At 46.5% G+C, this 23,083-nt stretch overlaps 1 protein-coding gene and 1 pseudogene across 2 annotated transcripts; both read left to right on the top strand.

Moving 5' to 3' along the window:
• The first annotated feature begins 213 nt into the window (after positions 1–213).
• Positions 214–1,855, top strand: LOC130198450 (zona pellucida sperm-binding protein 3-like; annotated as a pseudogene).
• Positions 1,856–6,264: 4,409 nt separating this feature from the next.
• On the top strand, positions 6,265–23,083 carry col6a2 (collagen, type VI, alpha 2). 2 transcript variants are annotated; one of them, XM_056420777.1, is made up of 32 exons: positions 6,273–6,443; positions 7,966–8,051; positions 8,177–8,277; positions 8,410–8,553; positions 9,317–9,679; positions 9,763–9,783; positions 9,877–9,942; positions 10,038–10,136; positions 11,057–11,083; positions 11,247–11,273; positions 11,389–11,433; positions 11,589–11,642; positions 11,729–11,791; positions 11,877–11,939; positions 12,050–12,103; positions 12,183–12,218; positions 12,312–12,374; positions 12,513–12,575; positions 12,669–12,731; positions 12,810–12,872; positions 12,965–13,015; positions 13,094–13,192; positions 13,277–13,339; positions 13,507–13,542; positions 13,628–13,673; positions 14,243–14,395; positions 14,531–14,625; positions 16,764–16,945; positions 17,042–17,220; positions 17,328–17,366; positions 19,397–19,731; positions 21,999–23,083. In XM_056420777.1, exons 2-32 carry the CDS (start codon positions 7,982–7,984, stop codon positions 22,266–22,268), a joined length of 3,033 nt encoding a protein of 1,010 aa, XP_056276752.1. In that variant the 5' UTR covers positions 6,273–6,443; positions 7,966–7,981; the 3' UTR covers positions 22,269–23,083. The 2 variants fall into 2 exon arrangements, with proteins under 2 accessions (XP_056276753.1, XP_056276752.1); XM_056420778.1 differs by lacking the exons at positions 19,397–19,731; positions 21,999–23,083 and adding an exon at positions 18,011–19,178 and having other exon boundaries at positions 6,265–6,443.

Genomic DNA, 23,083 nt, shown 5'->3' with positions numbered 1-23,083 from the left:
AATGTCCCAAAGTCATGATGTTACACACTCCGGTACAATAGGTGGCGGTATGCACCTTAAACATTAATTTGTAGTCCACAGATAAACTTCAGAAGAAGAAGTCTGATGGCCTCTGCACCTGAGGCCGTCAACACACACCAGCTGAAAGAGGTTGTCTTGATGAAAGTTGCCCGGTAACAAGGAATAAAAACACCCCACAGTGTCCAGAGCCAGCATCCAGTCATGATGGCTTTCTTTTGGCAGCGTGCACTGCTTGTGAGCCTGGCTGCTGCCATGTCGGTGTATGCAGGTAATATTGGAACAAAATGATGCACAAAGCTCTGTTATTGTGATCTAACTAAAGCTGTTTGAGTATCAACTTGTTTGTGTTGTGTCTCCTTCCAGACATGAAGCTGGACTGTGGAACCGACTCTGTGAGGCTGGTGTGGACGGAGGGCAGGTCCCGGGCTGATACCTCGCTCTTCCGTCTGGGTAACTGCTTCCCCACCAGCTTCTCGGCCACCGAAGCTTATTTCAGCGTGGACTTCGAAGACTGTAACTTCAGGAGAATTGTGCGTAGCACCTCCACATGTGTACCTGCAAACTGAGTCCACTGTACTTCCTGCAGCTTGGTGACATTTGTGTCTCTCGTAGGTAACTGGGGATCGCTTGATGTTCACCAATGATCTGACCTACAGTTCCTCTCCTGACTCTGTGGACTTCACTCGCCCCGTTGCCTGTGAATATGAGAGGTGGGTGTTCACACTACTTCAGCTTTGAGAGTTTGGTAACATGGCAGCTGTTTAACTCTTGCGTTGTGTTGCAGGCCTGAAGACTGGTACCCGCGGCTTCATGCCCCAATTTTCAACACGTTTGGTCTGGGAGATCTAGAGTTCCACTTTGGCCTCATGAATGGTGGGTGTGAAGCGTGACCTGACTGGAGATGGCAGCTCTCCCAGTGACTCCTGTAGCGTAATGACTCCTCTCCTGTTTACGGCTGTAGCTGACTTCTCCGGCCCCGCTGAATCCACCACCTTTCCTCTGGGCTCCTTTATCCCGATCATGGCTAGCGTGGCGCAGGAGACCCATCAGCCCTTGCTGCTGTTTCTTGAGGAATGCGTAGCGGCTACCACACCGGAGCTGCAGCCTGGAAGCACTTTGTACCCGATAATCGCCAATGAGGGGTAATCTGGTTTCACCGTTTAGCATTTTGTTGTCCAGAAATCAGACTTGACACTTTCTTTCTCCCCCACACAGATGTCTTGTGGACAGTCTGGTATCGCGCTCCAAATTCGAACAAAGGCAAAAATCCTCTGAGCTCCGCCTTTCCTTCAAGCCTTTAGGTTTGGTCTCGGCGAAGAGGTAACGATAACTTGTCCACGTTCATTTTTAGAATCGGGGCTTTATTGGTAAAACTGGAAGCCAACTGCCCCTCAACCTCACTTCTTACTCACCAGGTGTTTATCCACTGTAAACTTGTGGCTTGGGATCCCAACGGTCAGGACAACAGCAAGAAGGCCTGTCACTATGACAACGAGCATGGGTAAACATGTCACTGAAACATTCACAATGTTCTCTGGGTTCATCAGACTTGTGTGATGGAACCACTGGGAATAATTTTCTGACTTCTCTGACCCTCATGAACTCAGCTGGGAGCAGTTGGACAACTCTGCATCCCGCTATCTCTGTGCCTGCTGTGACTCTGACTGCAAGTCCAGGAGGGTCAGGAGTTTAGCATCAGGTATTGGTGACTTCTGCTATATCAACTTGTCTGGTTTGACTTGTACTTACACCTTTTAACTTTAAAACAGGGAAGCGTGGTATGGCACAACAAGCTGTCCTTGGGCCACTGACCATCACTGATGTTAATTATTGACTCTCTCTTCAGGTAATTCTTGTATTTTGCATTGAACTATATATTGATCCTTAACAACTACCTAACCTTGTTTTTTTTTATTCTCCAACAGGAATGGATCCATTTGGCACACTGGCTCCTTCAATCTGAATTTGATTTTTATTCTTTGTTTTGTAAACTTCTAAAAGTATAATGCTTCCCCAATGTTATTAAAGATAACTATACTTGAAAGCTCTCTTGCTTATTGATATTGTGTGTTGGCTCAATGTCCAGTATTTTCACCAGGCCGGCTCATCAGGCAGGAGGCTTCAGACACAGCCAGGTCCGACGGACCCTATGAGACTAACTCAGACTCCTGGGAGGAAGCCTCATTACTAATGTGCAATGAAGAGATGTAGATGTATCCATCAGGAGATTTGTGCTCGGTGTAACCTAAAACGGCGTATCTAGGGGTATATCGGTTACCCTGATGGCGACATGGCGCTGGCCCTCTCAGACTGATCATTGTACTAGTACGTTTGTTCATGGCTGTACCTTGAGTGCTAATTAGAAAGTAGTACTAATATTGTGAAATGGTTCGCTGCTCAACATCTGTATTTTAGCGTTGGCCTCCTGTCAGCATTTAGCTCAAAGTGCTACAACGCATAAATACAGCCTTAACAGAGCGGTGGACTTTTAAGCTTGTTTATTTGTTGCTGAGCTCTATTTACGTTGCTACAGCGGGTTTAAAAAAGAATTGTGGGAAAGACTACCACTTTGTTCTACGGTCACTCGATTCTGGCGTCTCACGCAGTTTCTTGAGCAATGTTGGTCGGCGTTTGCCGACACTTGTCTAAAGTTAAATATCTACTCATTTCTTAACTTCTGGAAGCTTTGCTTTCACTTGTGCCGTCGAAGACAATCCACATCGTTCATGTTACTATCTTTAAAAAATATGCTACGATAACTGCAGTGGGACAAACAGCCCTACTTGGCATCAGATGCGTAGCATCTCCTTTCATCGCTCAACGCGTCGGACAAGCGTCTGGTTGCTTTTCCACACTTGGCTGACTGAGCATGGGGCTCTGCCCACATAGCTGTGCCTCCAGCCACTGACCTTCAATTGTAGGATCATGATACATCATGTTTAACAACATGTATTTGTGCAGTATTACCTACATTTCTAAGCTACTCAAAACTAAAGCCACACCTTGTTTCTGTGGAAAAGCCTCACTTTGCTTGCCCCGAGTGACTTATTTCCACTACCTGTAACCATCAGCATGTGAGCGTCGTCATCACAAGCATGCTGGCATACCGACCTGAGTATTATGCTCGAGCAACTCTGTGCCGAAGCACAGCCTCCCAAAACCAAAAAACGAGGCAAAAGTGGGAGTATGTTTACAACCTGTCTTACACGGCTGTCGTCTGTTTTCTACATTGTTGATCCTTTCGTGACGTCATCATCTAAGCACATAACGTAATGAGTCACATGTTAGTATGATCACTAAGACGCAGGTTGTCAGAGAAAGCAGATTCATTGCAGAGTGACAGTAGGCAGACTACAAGCACGGATCAGCCTGCTGAAGTTCCCCATAACACATCTCTACCGGCGCCAGGGCTGCTGTGCTGCAGCTGTGCCTGACCTCTGACCTCACGGTTGAAGAGGAGCCAGAGAAGAAAAAAATGTCACAAAACATCTTCTTTGCTTTGGCTCAATGAGACACATGTTTCTGAGTGTGACGGTTTGTATTAAACCGTCACACTCAGACTACCGCAGAATTTCAGTTGAACTGTCTCAGCTTGATTCTTTTACATGTTTTTGAGACACATGTTTTTTATCAAACCTTCACACTCAGACTGCAGCAGACTTTCTGTGGAATTGTCCCAGCTTGAGTTTCTTTCCTGCTTTTCCCCCTCCCCCCGCCGTCCTACTGTACTGTTCGTGTGTGCGCTGTTTGATAAAGCTCTTCCAGTGTCAGTCATTTTTTGAAGATCCAAAGCCAAAACTGCACTTATCAGAGCATTCCACAGATCCGCTGTGCATGTGTGTTTGTTTGTGCTTGTGTATAGATGAATGTGCCCGCTTGCATGGTGATGCATATTTCTGTGCATGATTTACAACATGTGTGCATGTGCTATCTGAAGATTTGTGCATATGTGGCTGTGCGTTTGAGGGGAAGTGTGAGGGAGAGGGGGACTGTTCCTCAGAAATTTGTCTTGGCTCCACTGCCGTTTTTCTGAGAACCAGTTTCCTCCCTCTTGTTTTCCGAACCCCTGGTGATTGGACCTCTCCCTATACCATCTTACTCTCAGACCTCAGCGCGACCATTTTGCACCGAAAGATCTGGCTAGTGACATAAGATTCCCACATTGACTGGATGTGTGCACGACTGTGTGTGTGTGTGTGTGTGTGTGTGTGTGTGTGTGTGTGTGTGTGTGTGTGTGTGTGTGTGTGTGTGTGTGTGTGTGTGTGTGTGTGTGTGTTCATGATTCACTCTGGTAACAGCTCCCAGCTGCCTTGTCTGAACAGAAAGCACATCTGGAGGAAAGGAAAGGAATTAAACGAAGGAAAAGAGGAGTAAATGTTAGCTTCTTGTAATTTTTATGTAATATCCTGTTTGTTTGTTCATTGTGGATTCCAGATTCAGGATCTCCACCGGACAGCATCTGATAGAAATTCATCCCTCCCATACATAGGCAGACATTCATATGCATGCTGCAGATAGCATCAACAGAACTCCTGCTGCTTGATTTGTGCAATTGCACGCAGATGCTCGCTTTGCTTTCATGTTCCGTGTTGTCGTCTCGGCTTTCGACTTCGTGCATGTTTGCGCGTGACCTGAACTGAGTCGTGCCTGATGTGTTTTCCGTGGAGCGGTGAGGTAAAAGTTGCAGCGATTGTACATGAATCCCCTCAGAATGAAACGCTCTTTCAGTTCATGTGAAAGAAAGAAGATCGGGAAGAAAAAGAGTGTGTGTGTGTGGGGGGGGGTGAGTGAGAGAGAGAGCGAAAGAGAGGAACAGAGGAGAACGCAGAGAGAGAGGCAGAGACTGGTTTACTCTTATTTGGGAGGGAGGCCATTCCTATTCTATGAGTCACACTTTAAGAGAGACCAGAGCCCCCTCACTCTCCATCACATGCACACGCACACGCACACATACACACACACACACACTGTTCCACTTCTCTCGTCTTCCCTTTTTAAGGAAAAACTCTTCCCGGGCCAAGACGATAGATCAACTTCAGAGAGTAATATCTCTGGCCAGCAGCTGCCCGTCTCCGCCTCGGCTTTTCTCTGCATTTGGCAAAAATGCTGACTGCTGTCTCATCTCCGACCACCTCGAAATGACTGAAACGTCAAAACTTGTGTGTAGAAGCGCAACAGCAGCAATCTCTCATGATGAATCACACTTTTTAATCAAACGTCCCTTCGATGTGATATTCCTAAACATGGGGATTCCAGTCACTAATCCTTCACATCGGCACCTGCCGTACTCGGTTCAGCCAAACGACCCCTGTCATCCTTCTCTCCCAACTGATTGCCTGCCATGTAACGGATGTGGACTTGGATGTAAAAGCCTGTTCCTGACATCGCCTCCCGACCTGGAGAACGCATTAGTGGCAGTGTTGCTGGTTTATGCGTCGCACAGCTCAGCAGACTACATCTGAGTGTTCAAGCAACTTGAACACTCTATAATGCGAGTGTTTCTGCAGCCAACATACGATCATCAACCACGGAGTGTCGAAGAAATACATGCTTTACCTTGAGAGAGGGCAGACGTGAGTGTATGTGTACATACATGGCATGTATCCATGACTCCAACAAGGGAGACCTCCCACCATGTCCACCAACACATAGGCCTGCAAACAGGCGGCTGAAGCACCTATAAGCAGTAAACATGGTGAGCAGACACATGGACAGCCTGTTAGTGTTTACATCCAGTATGAACTGCTTTCGCTCTGCCTTCTAATTGCAACCAGGCCACCAGACACAAGTGAGGTCCATTTGCTCGTGTGTGTGCATGTGGGGGGGGGGGGAGTCTACTCTTTATCCTGTTCTATTTCAAACCGACTCACCACATGTACGAGATTACCGGAATGTTCTATCTCCAGGCGTTAAAGCTCATTGTCTCAGGGTCTCCCATGTGTTCTGCTGAGGGCCACAGCCGTCATGTTGTCATATCTCTCCCGGTAACTTCAACCATCATTCAAATGTGTTTGAGCAATTTGGAGGCATCTACCATGGGGTTGCAACGGTCCGAACCCACAGCTGCGCTTTGGCATCCTCTTTTAACGGTTCATGGCAGTGATACTTGCGATACGTGCGCGCGCGCTCACACGGGTTCCGGCGGAGCCATGGCGCCTCCAAGTGGTCAGCAGTGGGCACTGGGGTGCGTCGTGCGCGTACAGGAGGAGGGATCAGTGCCTGTTTCTGGGGCTGAACTGGGACAGGAGAGTGAACGGACGGCTCTTTTGCGGGAAGTAAACGCGCATCCAGGGCTTTATTTCCCATTTTCGACCTCCCGAATCTCCTTTTTCTTTCTCGTCTTTCCATCCTGCTGAGATGAGGAGTTAATCAACAGAGGATCAGCTGCACGTTACGTTTGGAAGTTGTTGGAAAGAGTTTGGGTAAGCGGCACTTTTACGCACAACAATGTGCCAATCTTTCACTCTCTCTCTCTCTCTCTCTCTGTCTCCTTTATTCCCCCTTGTGATTGTATGCCTGTCTTTGCCTCTGCCTCCCTCTGGCTTTGGCTCTCTTTCTCTTTGCATGTCTTCAAACTTACTCTCATCAAAAGAAATTTGGGATTTTTCTCAGCAAACCAAAATGCTGCGAGAATAAACTTTGAGTCTTTCAAAAACCCAGGAACAAATTCTCCATAAAAACAACTCAACGCGGGTTCTCTCAGTCGTGCTGTTTTCTCTGCATGTTTGATTGTGCATGCTATTCACCGGGGCAGTGGTGAAAGGCTGTGGGGACTCCCACTCATTCTCCCCTGGCCAGCAGTGGGAGAGGAGTGGGGAGCGACTCCTCCGCAGCTCACAGCTGTCAGTCCGCCAGAGGGAGCCACAGCCAGGCTGTTTGTGGAAATACTGATTCATAATTTGTTTTAGAATATGCAAACCGGGGTTAACGAGGCCATTAGACGAGGGTCCTGCACCGTGACCCGTCCTGTCAGAACGTGCATGATGCATATCCCGACATACATTTGTGTTTATCCAAATCACACACAAAGAGCAAAGTGCGAGGTAAAGCGCCTAAAGAAAGAACAGAGGCGTTCTGTGAGGGAAGGGAACGCCTCTGGAGGGCAGCAGAGTAAAACCGTGTGAACACAACTAAATGTGAGTCTGACTCCAGTCCATCAGCAGCCTGCTTTCCATCTAAAGTCTGTTCATGGTATGTCATCACTCAAAGACTGCTTGTTCAAATGTTCCTAGACTTGAGAGGGGGAGGTACTATGTTTAGTTAGCATAGTTATTGTATTTATCCTTGGATTTACAGGTTTCATTTGATGAAACAGTGCATGAGTTCTTCAAGTACTTAGGCCTGTGTCTACTTAGTGGATCTGACTGCACTCCCGTTGGTTACTGCTGACATTTGGCAACCTGTTCAGGTTCCTGCATGAATAATCCATAATGAGGCAAATAGCAGCCGATGTTGAGATCAATCACTTCTTCCAGCTGCTGTCATCTCCATTTCCACCATTTGACAGAATGGAGAGGAGCCATATGTTCAACAGCTGATCCTTTCAAACCTGCTCCATAACTCTGTGGCGGCCATTTCGTTCCCTGTGCAGCCATGGCCATGCAACCTGTTCTTAGGATAAACTGACACTCGATGCAAAGCTACATTTAACAAATTACTCTGGCAATCAACTACCACTCACTATGTGACGAAATCATTCAGCATGTGGAATGATGAGTAAATTCAGTTCTTAGACTAAAGCCAGAAAGATGTACCAGCATCACAATCACTCTTAATTACTTTAGGTTTTAATTTAGTCACATGAATGTCTTTTCATTCGTAGGATTCAGTGTTTTTCCTGCATTTGTTATCCTCCCACGACTTCTATTTTTACTTTAATGGTTTTTGAGAAACCACACAGATTGTCGGCTCACGTGTCTGCTGTCTTGTGCCCTTGTGCGTCAGACAGGACAAGAGGAAGATGCTGGGGTTAGAGGTCATCGCGCTCTGTCTTCTTCTTGGAGGCCTGACTCAGGGCCAGGAGTGCAGCAGTGAGTGCCATGAGACTGAACCCGTGTTGCCTCGTGGCCAAAGTAACATGCCATGCTGATATGTTTTGGTGATGTGCCGTGGCTTGTTTGAGGTCTTACGTATGTTTTGTTTGCGTTCCCTCCAGAGAAAAATGACTGTGCCATAGAAGTGTACTTCACCATAGACACATCTGAGACCATCGCCCTGCAGGAGTCGCCCCCTGGAGCGCTGGTGGAGAGCATCAAGGTTCCTTGTTCATCTTTTTATTCTTTTCAATTAATCCTGGACAAAAATATCTCCCCTGTTTCATAGCGTCATCCTCCCTGAATGACTGTGGGCTGTGTGTTGTATCATGCGTGGTGCCTTTTGTCGTCGTAGAGATTCGTTGAGCAGTTTGCACAGCGGTTGGATGACGCCGACATCAACGGTGTTGTGCGGGTCAACTGGAGGATCGGTGGACTGCACTTCTCCCAGGAGTCGAAAGTGTTCAGTCACTTTGCAGCCAAGAACGATTTCATCACTGTGAGTGACACACACACACACGGCAACACACACACATATGCCTACACACAGGGGCGGAGCCCAACTTTGCAAAATTCGGTGGTCAGCCCAAACCTATGAGTGAGATTTCTTTTTATGGCAGCTATGTACACTCTAATCCACTAGAGATAATGGAACACATAAATATGTATATCTAAATTAGAAGGAAAAAAGCGTGAAAGTTGCCATGGGGAAACATGTTATTCTGTCGAGCCAACACCATTTTGTTTCTAATTATTTTCCAACTGTCTTCATTCATTCTGAAACCAAAGCACAAATGTTGAGGAAGTTACATAACATGCAAAAATAGGGTAGCAATGTGGCTTAAATAACATCACCAATATTTTTGTTTTATACTACGCTGGAGTTGAGTTCAGAGTTTTGAATCCATACCATAATACTCTGCGCTGCTCTAATTGCAAAGCAAGGATCCTCAAACGAAGATGGAAACTGAAGATGATTTATAAACCTAAAGGATACTGGGCTTTGGGGAAACATTCAGGACTGGAGACAGCAATGTGAGGGGAGTTTTCATCTTCAGTGTTTGGTTTATTTTCCTAGTTATCTATTTCTTTTGTTCTAGTTTACAATTTTTTTCTATTTTAACTTATTAATGCCAATACAGATCAAGTGAATCTGCTTTGGGGCTGTGGTCTGATATCGTCAGAGGCCGTGAGGGTCTTGCGTCCCCGGTCGGTTGTAATCCAGCCTCACACAAGTCTCCCTCCTTTCACATTGTTTCCAGGGCCTCAGGGGGATCGTATACCTGGGTAAGGGCACCTACACCGACTGCGCCATCGGCAACATGACGCAAGAAATGCTGAAGTCACCCAAAGACCCCCGCACCCACCGATTCGCTGTGGTCATCACCGACGGCCACGTGACCGGAGAACCGTGCAGGGGCATCAAAGTGGCATCAGAGAGAGCTCGCGAGGAGGGCATCCAGATATTTGTCGTAGCGGCATCCAAGAACGTGGAAGAGATGGGTCTGAGGGAGATCGCCAACTCTCCTGCGAGCCTCTACAGGAGGGATTTCATGGCCGTGGATCTGAGCACAGGCAAAGCCGTCATACACACGGAGACCATCAACGGCATCATCAAGACAATGGTAACACACAAAGACACACGGGAAAACACCAGACGCGACTCAATGCGTCTTCTGCTCACGCCGTGTTCCTTTTGTCTTCGCAGAAACATCTGACGTTCGTGGAGGTAAGAATGTTTCACACGACTGAGCATCGAGAAGATTTATGTTTCGAGATGCGTCACCGCTGACCGTGTGACTTTGTGTTCTGTGTGACGCAGTGTAACAATGTGGCCTGTCTGGAGACCAAAGGGAGTGATGGTCCAAAAGGCCCCAGAGGACAGAAAGTGAGCATCCACACAAACTCACACTTGTGGAATCCGCACACAAGTCACTTTTTTCTTCACACAGGCTTTCTTTCCTTTGAATTCCTCGACTGCAGGGAGCCAAAGGAGACAACGGCGACCCAGGTCTGAAGGGGTTCACAGGTCGCCAAGGAGACCCCGGTATCGAAGGTCCCATCGGTCAGCCCGGTCCCAAAGTAAGACGCTCGACATCCACCGACATCGTTCTGGTTTTTATGCGCGGAAACTGATTTTCAGACTCCACTGAGACCAAAAGTGGATTTCCCTTAACCCTCCTGTTACCTTTCGGGTCAATTTGACCCCATTCAATGTTTAATGTCGGTGTTCTTTGGGGTCAATTTGACCCCAGGCTGTTTTTCACTGTGTCAAACATATAAGAAATATCAACTTTTTTATATATTTAAAGGGCTATTTAGGTAGTCAACAAACAAATATAAAGTACCTCACACTTAAACTTGGGAAACAATATTAATTCTAATAATTTTCTGGAGGTTTTAATTGCTGGAGTCAAATTGACCCCGAGGGTAAAATATGTTAGTAAATGTAAAGGTAACAGGAGGGTTAAGAATACATATATTCTTGATTTTCCATAAGGAAGTGTCTCATAACATAAGACTTACACATTTGATGATATTTTCATGAATACCTGATGTACGTATTTGTGTACGTACTTTTTCTTTATAAAACTTCTTCTGCTTACCTTACTTAGTGGAATCAATGTATAAAAAAAAGATCATGTATTTGCAACCCCTCCCCCCTGCAGGTTTATATAACAGAGATGATGTTCGGTATCTGAGAGATGATATGTTAATCACACAATACATGTCATGATATTTTTGTGAATAACTGATTGCTTTCATCACTTTACTGTCTCAAAGCTGCTGTTCATCTTTTTAATGCGCTTAGACGCATTTTCAGCCTGGACAGAGGCCAAAAGGGGATTATCTTAAAAAATACAAATGTTCTTGATTTTCCACAGGAAAGTGTATCAGAACATAATACTTACAAGTATCACTATTCGAGTCGGTTTGACAACGTTTGTTTTTGTCTGTATTGTAAAGAAACTAAACTTGTCTTCTCTTCCTCCTCTCTGTAGGGACTAGGAGGTAACATAGGCGAGAAGGTGAGGCGTGCCCTTCATCAATGCACGATTTAAGTCTTTGATTAAATGGCTTTGTCGGTGAATACTTGTAAAATCTCGTCAAATCACAGTTCACAATCTGTTAATGGATAAGCACATCATGATTGTACTTCAAATGACCGCTTGGTTTTCTGTCCGCTCACAGGGAGAACTGGGAGCACAGGGGAAGAAGGTAGGATTTTACTTTTTCCATTTATGATTTACTATCTCATCGAATCCATTCATTGCTATACATTTTGTAAACATATGGCGTTCCTTCTCTAATTGTTTCCTCTCTTCTTCCTTAGAGCGTGTCTGGCATTCCTGGACGTAACGGGACAGACGGACAGATGGTAGCTGCAGCTTAATTTACGGAGCAGGTGTTGTGGTCCATTTAGGGGACACAGTGCCACCTATTATCACCACTCACTCTATTCTGCACACAAACAGTGCATGTATGATTTTGAAGTGAAGTTCTCGATGTGTAATGCAATTGTCTTCTGCTCAGGGTAAACTCGGACGGATCGGTGCTCCCGGCTGCAAAGGAGACCCAGGCAGCAGAGTACGACACCGAACACGATGTTTCACGATCGATGCATATTGTATTGCTTTACGGCCGATTCATGGTGTGTGTTTGATGCCTCGTAGGGTTCTGATGGTCACCCCGGTAACGTGGGCGATCGCGGTTTTGCTGGAACCGAAGGAGACAAGGTACACGGTCTTCAATTGAAACAAAATCCATCAGCGTGGGTAAACTCGGCCCAACTGTGAGCATGTGATTGCGTGCTGTTTTCAGGGGGATCCCGGTCGCGCTGGAAAGGCTGGACCCTTCGGACCATCTGGAGAGCCTGGACCAAAGGTAAAATCCAGGGATCGGTGCTCTTTGCTGGGACAGATATTTGGTCTTTGGTCATGTGACATTGGTTTGAGGAATGATGAAGATGCTAAACTCTGGTGTTTTCTCCACAGGCAGAGAGTGGAAGCCCTGGATCACCTGGCGTCCCTGGACTGAAAGGAAGCCCAGTAAGGCTTATTGCCACAGACATAAATGTATTCACACTGTATAACGTCATGTAGCTCATCTGTGTGTTGTTTTTCTCAGGGAACCGCTGGAGTTGTGGGAGTCAGAGGAGAGATTGTAAGAACGTCTAATTCACCTTCATCATGTTCCTATTCACCTGTTGGCCTGCATCGGTCCTGCATCGATCGTGTCATTGTTCTTACATTCTAGGGGAGAAGAGGAGACTATGGGCCGAAGGGCGCTCAGGGAAAAGATGGCAAAAGTGGAGACAAGGTGCGAGTTTATGTACACACCTGCACGAGTGTGAAACATGTCTGTCTTCTGAACTTTTTGCATCGGTTCAAATTATTCCTTTCGTTGACCTACAAATACTCCACCGCTCGGGGGCTCAATGCAGATTGCATGTTTCAGGGTGAAATGGGTCCAGAGGGCTTGAGAGGACTTGCAGGTGAATCAGGAAACAAAGGAACAAAGGTGAGAAGATGTCATTTGGAGATGTTCATATGAACACCGTACACAACTCTGCCCTCTATTGTTGCACCTGTCATCAACTTCCTCTCTGAACAGGGAGACAATGGTCTGCCAGGCCCCAGGGGACCACCAGGGATATCAGGAGAGTTCGGGAAAAATGTAGGTTGAGGGTTTCAAAGGGGCATCATCTGAAAAAGATACCGTATCTACTTTACATTAACACGGTTTGTACGATAGGGTACCGCTGGTGACCCTGGTGATGCTGGACCTCGAGGAGAACCCGGACAGATCGGACCAAAGGTATTTCGTCTGTGTGTTTGTGTCAGTGAGTGAACGTCTTCCTCGGACTGTGTTCAGCTGCAGTTGGTCTTGACTGTTTCTTTTCTATTCAGGGAGACAATGGAAGACCTGGCTTCAGCTACCCTGGGCCAAGAGGACCATCGGTAACGTACACATGCACTTCGCCTCAGTACATTTGATTCCCGGAGTGACACAGCCGGCTGATGAGACGTTCCGTACAGGGGGAGAGGGGAGAGAACGGCGGTCTTGGGCCTCGCGGCAGCAGAGGAGACTGTGGTCAAAAGGGTGACCCGGGGAAAAAAGGAACTCTGGGAGAGGGAGTGAGTAATCGTTGTAGTTGCATGTATTCCGTTACTGAAGCGAACAGTGCAGTTACACAATGCTAATTCCTCTCCTCAAAACAGGGTGAGCCAGGATCCACGGGTGAGCCAGGCCTGAGAGGGTCAAGAGGACAGGGTGGGCGTGGTGTAAGTATACCCACAATGCAATGTAAAGCAGTTAGACCCACATACAGGGGGAGCCGCATCTAGCCAACCTTGGCTGATATATGTTTACTCATTACAGCGTTAGTGATCCCAAACCAGACAAAAGCTGAGAGGCAGATTGAGATTTGATGTGTTCTCTTTCCCCACAGGGAGATCCTGGCCCTGAGGGAGACCCCGGCCTCACTGTGAGAACATTTCATCAAACCACTCTTTTTTATCACTCAATAGAAATACATGCAGGATATAATGATGTCATGTTTCTTACTGCAGGAATGTGATGTAATGACCTACATCAGGGAAACCTGTGGCTGCTGTGGTGAGTTTAGCTTCTGTGTTCCCGGATAGGCCGTCTGGTTACCTTCCCATTGAAAATGCAGAAGGTTATGTTTTGATCGCCGTGTATTTATTTATTTGTTTATTTGTTTATTTATTTATTTATTTATTTGTATGCGTGTTATTCGCATAACAAAAAAAGTTTTAAACCGAATCGCATGAAATTTGGTGGGATGATTGGTTATTATCCGGGGACCATTTGATTAGATTTTGGGATCGATCGGGTCAAAGGTCAATGTCAAGGTCATGAAAAGGTCAACATCTGCTTGAATCGCATGAAATTTGGTGGGATGATTGGTTATTATCCGGGGACCATTTGATTAGATTTTGGGATCAATCGGGTCAAAGGTCAAGGTCATGGATAGGTCAAAATCTTCTTTTTACCATAGCACGGTCAATTGTTATCCAATTGGCATGCAACTAATGCCAACATGTTCATAATTCAATGCCCAATCTTGTGATATGCGAAGGTATGCGCTCTACCGAGTGCCCATTCTTGTTATCTCATGTTATCAGCCGTCTGGTTATCTTAATTTGTGGTTTTGTCGGCAGACTGTGAGAAACGCTGCGGACCCTTGGACATCGTGTTCGTGATCGACAGCTCAGAGTCAGTGGGTCTGACCAACTTCACCCTGGAGAAGAACTTTGTCATCAACACCATCAACAGATTGGGATCCCTTGCCAAAGACCCCAAGTCAGAGACAGGTATACCTGCATTTGTTCATGCTCATGTGGTTTACAAATGACTTCCGGATTTGGCTTTCCATTGACAAAAGAAAATTTAAAAACATGAAAAGATGGCTGCCAACTTGGTATCAACACAGTTGCATGTGTTCCCAGGCACCAGAGTGGGAGTGGTTCAGTACAGCCACAGTGGAACCTTCCAGGCCATCCGACTCGACGACCCCAAGATTGATTCACTGTCTGCTTTCAAGGTCTCAAACACAAACACATGTGCAAACTGCTTTGACGGGTATTTTGGGGTGTAGCATAAACTGTTCTTTTGTGTTTTCTTGTCCAGATGCATCTTAATTAATCTGGGCTGGCATCATCACAGAGCTCCCTCTCTTTATTTTTCTCACATTTTGCAATACATATAATCTGGAATGCAAAAGAAGGTAGAGCCATCTTCAAGGATGAGACTAATAATATATTCTTTTACATTGTCAACATTTCTGTGAAAAGACCGAAACCGACAATAAATTCACAGAGCTAAAATGTATTGTCGATATGGTCAAATCCCGATAAAGTAAATTTTTCTGTGGCAAACTATCAGTGGGCTTTGGGCTCATAGTGAGAGTATTGAGAAACATGGTTCACATTGTAGCAGTGGCGGGCCGTGGGCCTGGGGCCTGGGCCTTCAGTGAGGTCCTACACAGTCCCACCCGAATTAATCCACCTCTTATTACTATCATTATGATGCCATGGCTCTAGACCAGGGCTGCTCAATACGTCGATCGCGGCGTAGTATTGGTAGATCACATGACATTAAAAAAATTTGGCCCGCCCCCGTCATTTTCTCTATAGCACGTCTTTGTTCATTTCTTAAACTAAACAGCCGTCTGATGTTGATCGTATCTACACAACAGCATGTCATTTCTCTCGGCTCTCCGTCTCGCGCGCTGCAGAATGCGCGCATCGGGACGGAGAAAAAGAAGAAGAAAAAAGTCCTCCTTACGATGTCTAACTTTTCTTGAAAAGTTCGTCTTGAGAAAGGCGTTAAAAGTATTTGCTCGAACAAATCGACATCTTCTCCTCCTTCCGCCATTGTGGGTTGAAAAAACAGCTTTGTAGTCCGCAAATTAATTCCTTTATCAAATTCAGTTTCCTAGTTCTGAGGTTCTGCATTTACCTGCCCATAGGACCCGCCTTTCAATATTGGTAATCCAATCAAAAGACGTGCACGCCCTCCGCCTGCTAGCTGGCTCCTGTGCCGGTTCCGGGGCCTTCTAGAAGGCCTAGAGGAGCCAACTCTAAAGCTGATTGGTTGACACAACATCGTCATTCCCATTCACTTGAAGCTACCAGCGCCCGCAATGTTGATTCTGAAGGCCTAAGGGCAGATTTTAGCCCCCTGGCAACACACAATGGCTGAATATGATTGGATAGAAGATCTAACATAAAGACCAGCCCTCCAAATCTCAACCTGGCGCTGGCAGCAGCGCAACCAAGAGGAACGCTATGAAATTTAGAGAATAACTCTTACTCTGGGAAATAATTGAATACATATTTGTGGGAAAATATATTTAGAAAAGAATATATATTCTGATGATGTTTAGGCCAGCAGAGAAGGCCTTGCTGGCCCTGACGGCCCGCCACTGCATTGTAGGTGTCGGTCTTTCATCAGAGTTATTGGCAGTATTAAAGTATTAAAAAGTACAACAACAGACTTCCCCCTTACTAATTAACCAGGCATGTGTTTCTAAAATGCAATCAATTGTTCTAGAGGAGTAAAATCTCTGTTATTTTAATTTAGTCAGATAAACTATATTTTAAAATATTCTGCTAACCCAGATTTACTCACCTGACTCATACCACAAGGCGGCCATTTTGAACATTAGAAAAAGGGGAAACTACCTGGAAGCCATGAACAGCTAAAGCTGTAAATCTAGAACGTGTAGCGTAGGATCCCCTTTCCTCGTTTTAGACTCCACCCACTTTTCCTGTGGGGGGAGGGAAAAGGGCTGTCCTCTGCTACAAACTATTCTAATGCTAATGTGCTAACCATTCTCCTCTATTATGTAAATGATTTCAAGTGACTAATGAAATTACTGCTGGACATTGCACACAAACACTAATTGTGGATTCCCTGTGAAAAGCAAATGGATGAATCCCAATTCTCCAGTGGGACAGTTATTGTTTGCTGTCAATTTCAAGGCAGCTCCTGAAAGATGCTAATTCTGAACGTTATGCCGAGTGCAGTCCACAACCATGGCTGCGATCTTTCACCACCGAACCACAACCAATGTCTTCAAAATGGCCGCAGTGTAACGACGTAAAGATGATGGAAGCTGGAAGTGGTGTCTTCACTGTACGTCCACATGTCTCACATTCTGACGACTCCACTATTCAGAATGCAGTGAAGCGCTTGGAGTGGATCGCCGGAGGAACGTGGACTCCATCCGCTCTGAAGTACGCCTACGACCACCTGATCAAGGACAGCCGCAGGGCCAAAGCCAACGTCAACGTCGTTGTCATCACAGACGGACGCTTCGACCCCAGAGACGACGACATGCTGCTCACCTCCCTCTGCGGGTGCCTTGCGCCGGAGCTGTATTTGGTCTGATTCAGAATTAGCATTTTGTGTCGATGAGAAATCAACCATCTCAATGCTTGTGTTTGCATGGGCAGTCATCCCGGCGTCGATGTGAGTGCTATTGGTATCGGAGACATGTTCGACCAGATCGAGGAGAATGAGATCCTGAAGAGCATCGCCTGCCAGAAGGAGGGCAGGGTGATGGGCATGAAGCGCTTTGTAGACCTGGTGGCAGAGGAGTTCCTCAACAAGATTGAAAACGTGCTCTGCCCAGGTACACTCCTTGTGGAAGGACATTATGTACAGTTACGTTAGCTAGAATACAAACGCTGTTCTGTTCTCTACTTTTTCTCTGATATTCTGTCTTTATCTTGGCTTTAGATCCCATCCTCATATGCCCAGATCTCCCTTGTAAATCAGGTAAGACTTTAAAATATGTATCGCTTCGTGTGTCCTCTTCAAAGACTTCAAAGTAACCGGCTTTATTAAGGCGTCAACATGCTTGAAATGAAGTGCTTGTCAGAATTGCAAAACTATGTATCACTCAGAAACTGTCAGTTCTGTTTTTATTCTTCACACAATGTCTTATCGTCACTTTTTGCGTGTAGAACCGAACACCTTGAATGCCTTTGAGGAGAGAAAGAGTCTGAAAGTGTGCTCTGTTATCCTTGTTAATATGATTCAACACGCCCAGCCCCTCTCGTGACGGCAGGCGTTTGGCCTCGCCTTTAAGCGTGGCCATTCAGAACAGAAGGTAACATCTGGGCCTTCAGATGTGTCCGGATGCGACTTGGGGACCAACTAGTTTGTTTGAAGCATACTGACGCCTTTAAGCTCTGTTCAGGATTAGACAAGTTGTGTCTTAAATTTGTGGTTTTTTACACATCATTTCGCCTCCTTTGCCACGATGCAAGGAATTCATGCCGCTGTAAAGCCAACAAAAAAAAGGCCAAACGTTTGCAAACTAGTGCAACTCGGTGTAGCTCCGGCATCTCTGTTGGCTGTGTTGATGCGTCGTGTCTGTGGGACTCCGCCCACGATGTTATTCCGCCCACTTGTTTCAGAAGGGGGCGTCCCAGCGGGGCAAGCCCCTCCCCCCTGGAAGCCGCTGGCTGAGGAAGGCAGCCCCTCATTGGTCCCCACCTCTTTGAAGGGTGTGACCAGCCTGCTGAACGGCCTGAGCGAGCAGCAGTACGGGTTTGGCGTTGCAACCCTGGCGTACACCGCCCAGAGAGCCAAACTTGCCCAGGGAACGGACAGGCAGCAGTGGACCCGGCTGTTCATCGACTCCTTCAAATATGTCTATGGAGACATTATGGGAGACCCAGAGAAAGCCTTAGGACTCTGCTAATGCTAATATGCTAACCATGCTACCTCGGCATCATGGTCGCCAATAACTAACGAGCTTACTGCTGGACGTAGAATAGGTTTTCTCAAAACTGTGGGCATTTTATAAATCTAGTGGTGCAATAAACTCCTGGGCTGTATGCATACGGGTTTGAATGACATGATGCTGGCACATTTCAGAGCAGCCTTATTTACAGTTACTATCAAAATGTGATGCTCCCTCTCCTCATAGAATATTTCTAAATCAATATACATGGAGCTGTCTCTCTAAAAAGTATTGTCTGTTGGAAATACGATACATATCATTTGGTGGAGGAACATGTTCCACTCACATGGAAGGCGGATGCCATTTGTTGGAGGCAGATTGGTCCACAGAGCTGTTCACGTGACCCTCTCCAGTGAACAGTAGCTCTTTGATGAAGCCTCGTTTCCACTGTGAATCACCAGCACACTGAATCACTCTGATGGCTTTATATTTTAATTTTTTTATTGCTGTTTTGCACACATCCAAGGTTACAGCCTTTCCTTTTTTTTCTTGTGCTCCGTGAATGAGTCATGTTTGTGAAAAGGCCGTGACATGTGGAAAAGATCTAGTTTTAGAGACAGTTTACTGTACATGAGTCACACGTTGGTGTATGTGGAGGTTTGGTTCAACGACTGACGATGAAGGAACTATTGTATGTTATGTCCTTGATTGGATTTGCATGTGGCTTGGCTTGTAAAGTAGGATGACAAAGGCCGGCTTTCACCGAATGTCATGGTACCATGTTAGCTCTGTGATGGGAACTTACTGATGTGAACGATGTTGTTTTGTATAACATGTATTCATGTTTTATATCTTGCCATCTCAAGAGAATAAAATTATGGAGCAAACAAAAAAAAGAAGTTTTTTTCTTGATGAGGCCACACGACTGATATGAGAAGGTTCAGATGCAATCCGACTGCCACTAGCATGCATGAAAGAAGACACACTACAGTGTGCTAAAGCATATATGTGTTGCTGGATTTGACTCCTGCGCATCTGTGTTCCAGCTGTAGTTCGCCGAACATCGTGATAGATTTAAATCTCCATACCTACATAAATATGTGTGTGTTTGTTCCAGAGCCTGCAGTGGCTAGCTGTGTCCAGCGGCCGGTGGACGTGGTGTTCCTGTTGGACGGCTCTGAGAGGATGGGACTGGAGGACCACCGAAAGGCCAAAGAGTTCATCGAGAACGTGGCTCGCCGCCTCACGCTGGCCAGCGGCCAGACAGACGAGAGGAATGCCCGCTTGGCTCTGCTGCAGTACGGCAGCACCACAGAACAGAGGGTGGAGTTCGCGCTCACACACAACCTCACGGTGATCTCTGATTCGCTGGCGGGGGTGAAATACATGGACTCCTCCTCCGCCCTGGGCAGCGCCATCATCTATGCTGTCAACAACCTCGTGATTCCACAGGTAAAAAACAACTTGTTTTGGATTTGTTCAACTTTTCTATTTTTAAATAATATTCAATTTTCAATTCAGTTTATTTGTATAGCCCAATTTCACAAATTACAAATTTGTCTCGGAGTGCTTTACAATCTGTACACATAGACATCCCTGCCCCAAAACCTCACATCGGACCAGGAAAAACTCCCAAATAACCCTTCAGGGGGAAAAAAAGGGAAGAAACCTTCAGGAGAGAACAGAGGAGGAACCCTCTCCAGGATGGACAGGTGCAATAGATGTCATGTGTACAGAAGGACAGATTTAGAGTTTAAATACATTCAATGAATATGACAGAGTGTATGAATAGTTCATAGTAGGCATATTCCATGATGGAGACCTCCACGATCCATCAGGCAGATGGAGGTAGAGAGGAGGAGTGGGCGGAGTCTCAACAGTGGGCGGAGTCTCAACAGTGGGTGGAGTCTCAACAGGACAGTGGTGTGGTCGGTAGCAGGAATTCCACGACCCAGACCTCGATGATCCATCAGCAGATAGGATCTATGCCGTCTCATAGGGTCCAATGACCCCATGAGACGTGAAGTCAAAAGGACTCCCGGGAGAAAGCAGAGTTAGTAACGTGTGATTGAGAGATGAAAATTCATCCCTAAGGAGAGAAAAAAGAGGAGATAGGTGCTCAGTGCATCCTAAATGTCCCCCGGCAGCTATAAGCCTATAGCAGCATATCAAGGGGCTGGACCAGGTGAACCTGATTCAGCCCTAACTATAAGCTCTGTCAAAGAGGAAAGTCTTAAGTCTACTCTTAAACGAGGTGACTGTGTCTGCCTCCCGGACTGAAGGTGGAAGCTGGTTCCATAAAAGAGGAGCTTGATAACTAAAGGCTCTGGCTCCCATTCTACTTTTTAAGACTCTAGGACAGGGGTGCTCAATACGTCGACCGGTCGATCGCGGCGACCTGCCAATCGATCGCGGCGTAGTATGGTAGATCGCATGACATTAAAAAAAATGGGCCCGCCCCCCCGTCACTTTCTCTATAGCGCCACATTACAGCAGCAGCACGTCATTTCTGTCTCTACGTGTCGCGTTAACAGTCCTCTGCCCACCGTCTCGTGCGCCGCAGAGCTCCGACACCGGTTTGCGCGCATCGGGACGGAGCAAAGAAAAAGTCCGTTTGATACCTGAAGGCTCTGGCTCCCATTCTACTGTTTAAGACTAGGAACTACAAGTAGTCCCGCATTTAGTGAGCGCAGCTCTCTAGTGGGGCAATATGGTCCTACAAGCTCCTTAAGATATGATGGAGCATCACCAATCAAGGCTTTGTACGTTAAGAGAAGAATTTTAAAAGTGATTCTTGATTTTACTGGGAGCCAGTGCAGAGCAGCTAGTGCAGGAGTGATGTGATCTCTTTTCTTAGTTTTAGTGAGAACACGAGCTGCAGCATTCTGGATCAACTGGAGGGACCTAAGAGACTTATTAGAGCAGCCTGATAATAAGGAGTTGCAGTAATCCAGTCTCGAAGTAACGAACGCGTGAATCAATTTTTCTGCAACTTTTTGAGACAAGATGTGCCTGATTTTTGAAATATTACGTAGATGAAAGAATGCAGTCCTTGAGATTTGCTTTACGTGGGAGTTAAAGGATTTATGGAATATGTACTTTCTTATGCTAGATGAGAAGACCAATACCACTCAAGTGCCTGTGAAGCAGGTGGTCCGCTTAGCGTGGCACACAGACTGAAAACAACAGGAAACAGCTCGCTTCGCTCTGTCCAAATACGACAGAACCCTTTTACCTGCAGCTCTACAGCTGCTCTTGTTTGTTCAATACCTTCAAAAACAACGAGTTGTGTTTTCACAGGGGGGTTATTATGACTGTTTTCTGCAGCTGCAGTGATTTCTTCATCAAGGTGGAGAACAAAACCAGAGGAAGTCTCTGCCAACCAAGAAGTAGTCCCGAGGGGGGGGGGGAAATACTTTTTTACACATGCGTATTCATGCGTCTCTTAGTGGGTGTTTTCCATTTGAACTAAGTCAAGCTAGTTGTTTCCCCACAATACTAAACTAAGCCAATCACCACACCAAGATGAGAGTGGTATCAATCTTCGCATCTCGTCTTACAGAAATAGAACATCTTGTGGTTTTACTTCCTGTCTTTATGTGAAGCTGCCTTCTAGCTCAAGCGCGCGCAAGAGACATGAGAGCGCTTTTGACCTTTGACCCCCACGGGGGGCGGGGGGGGGGCGTGAACCCTTTAACGTTGCCTGTTGTGTTGTGCAGCGGGGAGAGCGCTTGGCTCGTCGCAACGCCGAGCTGGCCTTCGTGTTCGTCACTGACGGCGTCACGGCCAGCGAGCAGCTGGACGAGGGCGTGTCGGCCATGAGGCGTGCGGAGGGCGTCCCCACGGTCATCGCCGTGGGATCCGACACGGACGAAGAGGTGCTGCGCAAGCTGTCGCTCGGGGACATGTCGGCCGTCTTCAGGGGAGCCGACTACGCGGCGCTGAACAAGCCGTCGTTCTTTGACCGCTTCATCCGCTGGATATGCTAATGAGGGACCTGGCACGCGCCGCACCATACTATTTGGCCCCATGGTGTGAGCAGGTGGGCGAGCGCCTTCCGCGCGCGCGCGCTTAAATAAATACACGCGGAGCCACCAACAAGATCTCTGGGGTCGTTTTTATCCTCACTGGATGTCAGGCACCGAGGCGGCCACTCCATCCCGGGGGTTGCGCTGGAGAAGGTTGTCTTACAAAAAGCCCAAACAGAGGACCAGCTGACACACACACACACACACACACACACGTAAGCATGCCGTATCATTTGTAACTTGATTGTTCTGCTCCTTCTAAGTCTGTGGTCAGCACTTCCAGTCAAAGACACTCGTACGTTCCCCAGAGGAGAGGTGTGCAATTACTGAATGTCTACCAAAGTAATTGCACGCCTTAATTTGCTTTTACGTTATATTGTTTTTTTTCTTCAGTGTGCAGTGTCTCTCTCTCTCTCTCTTCCCCCCCCCCCCCCCCCCCCCCACAGTCTTTCTTCACAAAGTTAGTGGTGACATTAAAGGTGCTAAAGTAGAAATAAAGGACATAGCCGTTCGAGTGGTTCTGTAAACCGTGTTACATTGTGTTATGCTGTAATTACTTAAGTGTGTTCAGGGGATTCAAATAAAAGAAAGTACACTTATCTTCTCCATGGGGAAACAACAAATCTCACATAAATGCCCCTCACTTAGCCTCACAGGAATCGCACAAACAAGCATGTGCATGTGCTGTGGTTAAAACTGCATTCACAGACCAGCGTAAGAGAACCGATCTGTAAACATGAATTACAAATAAAGCCTCAATTGTGGTGACCCCAAAA

Source organism: Pseudoliparis swirei, chromosome 8 (genome assembly GCF_029220125.1).
Source record: "Pseudoliparis swirei isolate HS2019 ecotype Mariana Trench chromosome 8, NWPU_hadal_v1, whole genome shotgun sequence".
Taxonomy (NCBI): domain Eukaryota; kingdom Metazoa; phylum Chordata; class Actinopteri; order Perciformes; family Liparidae; genus Pseudoliparis; species Pseudoliparis swirei.
This window is presented reverse-complemented; position numbering and strand designations above follow the sequence as displayed.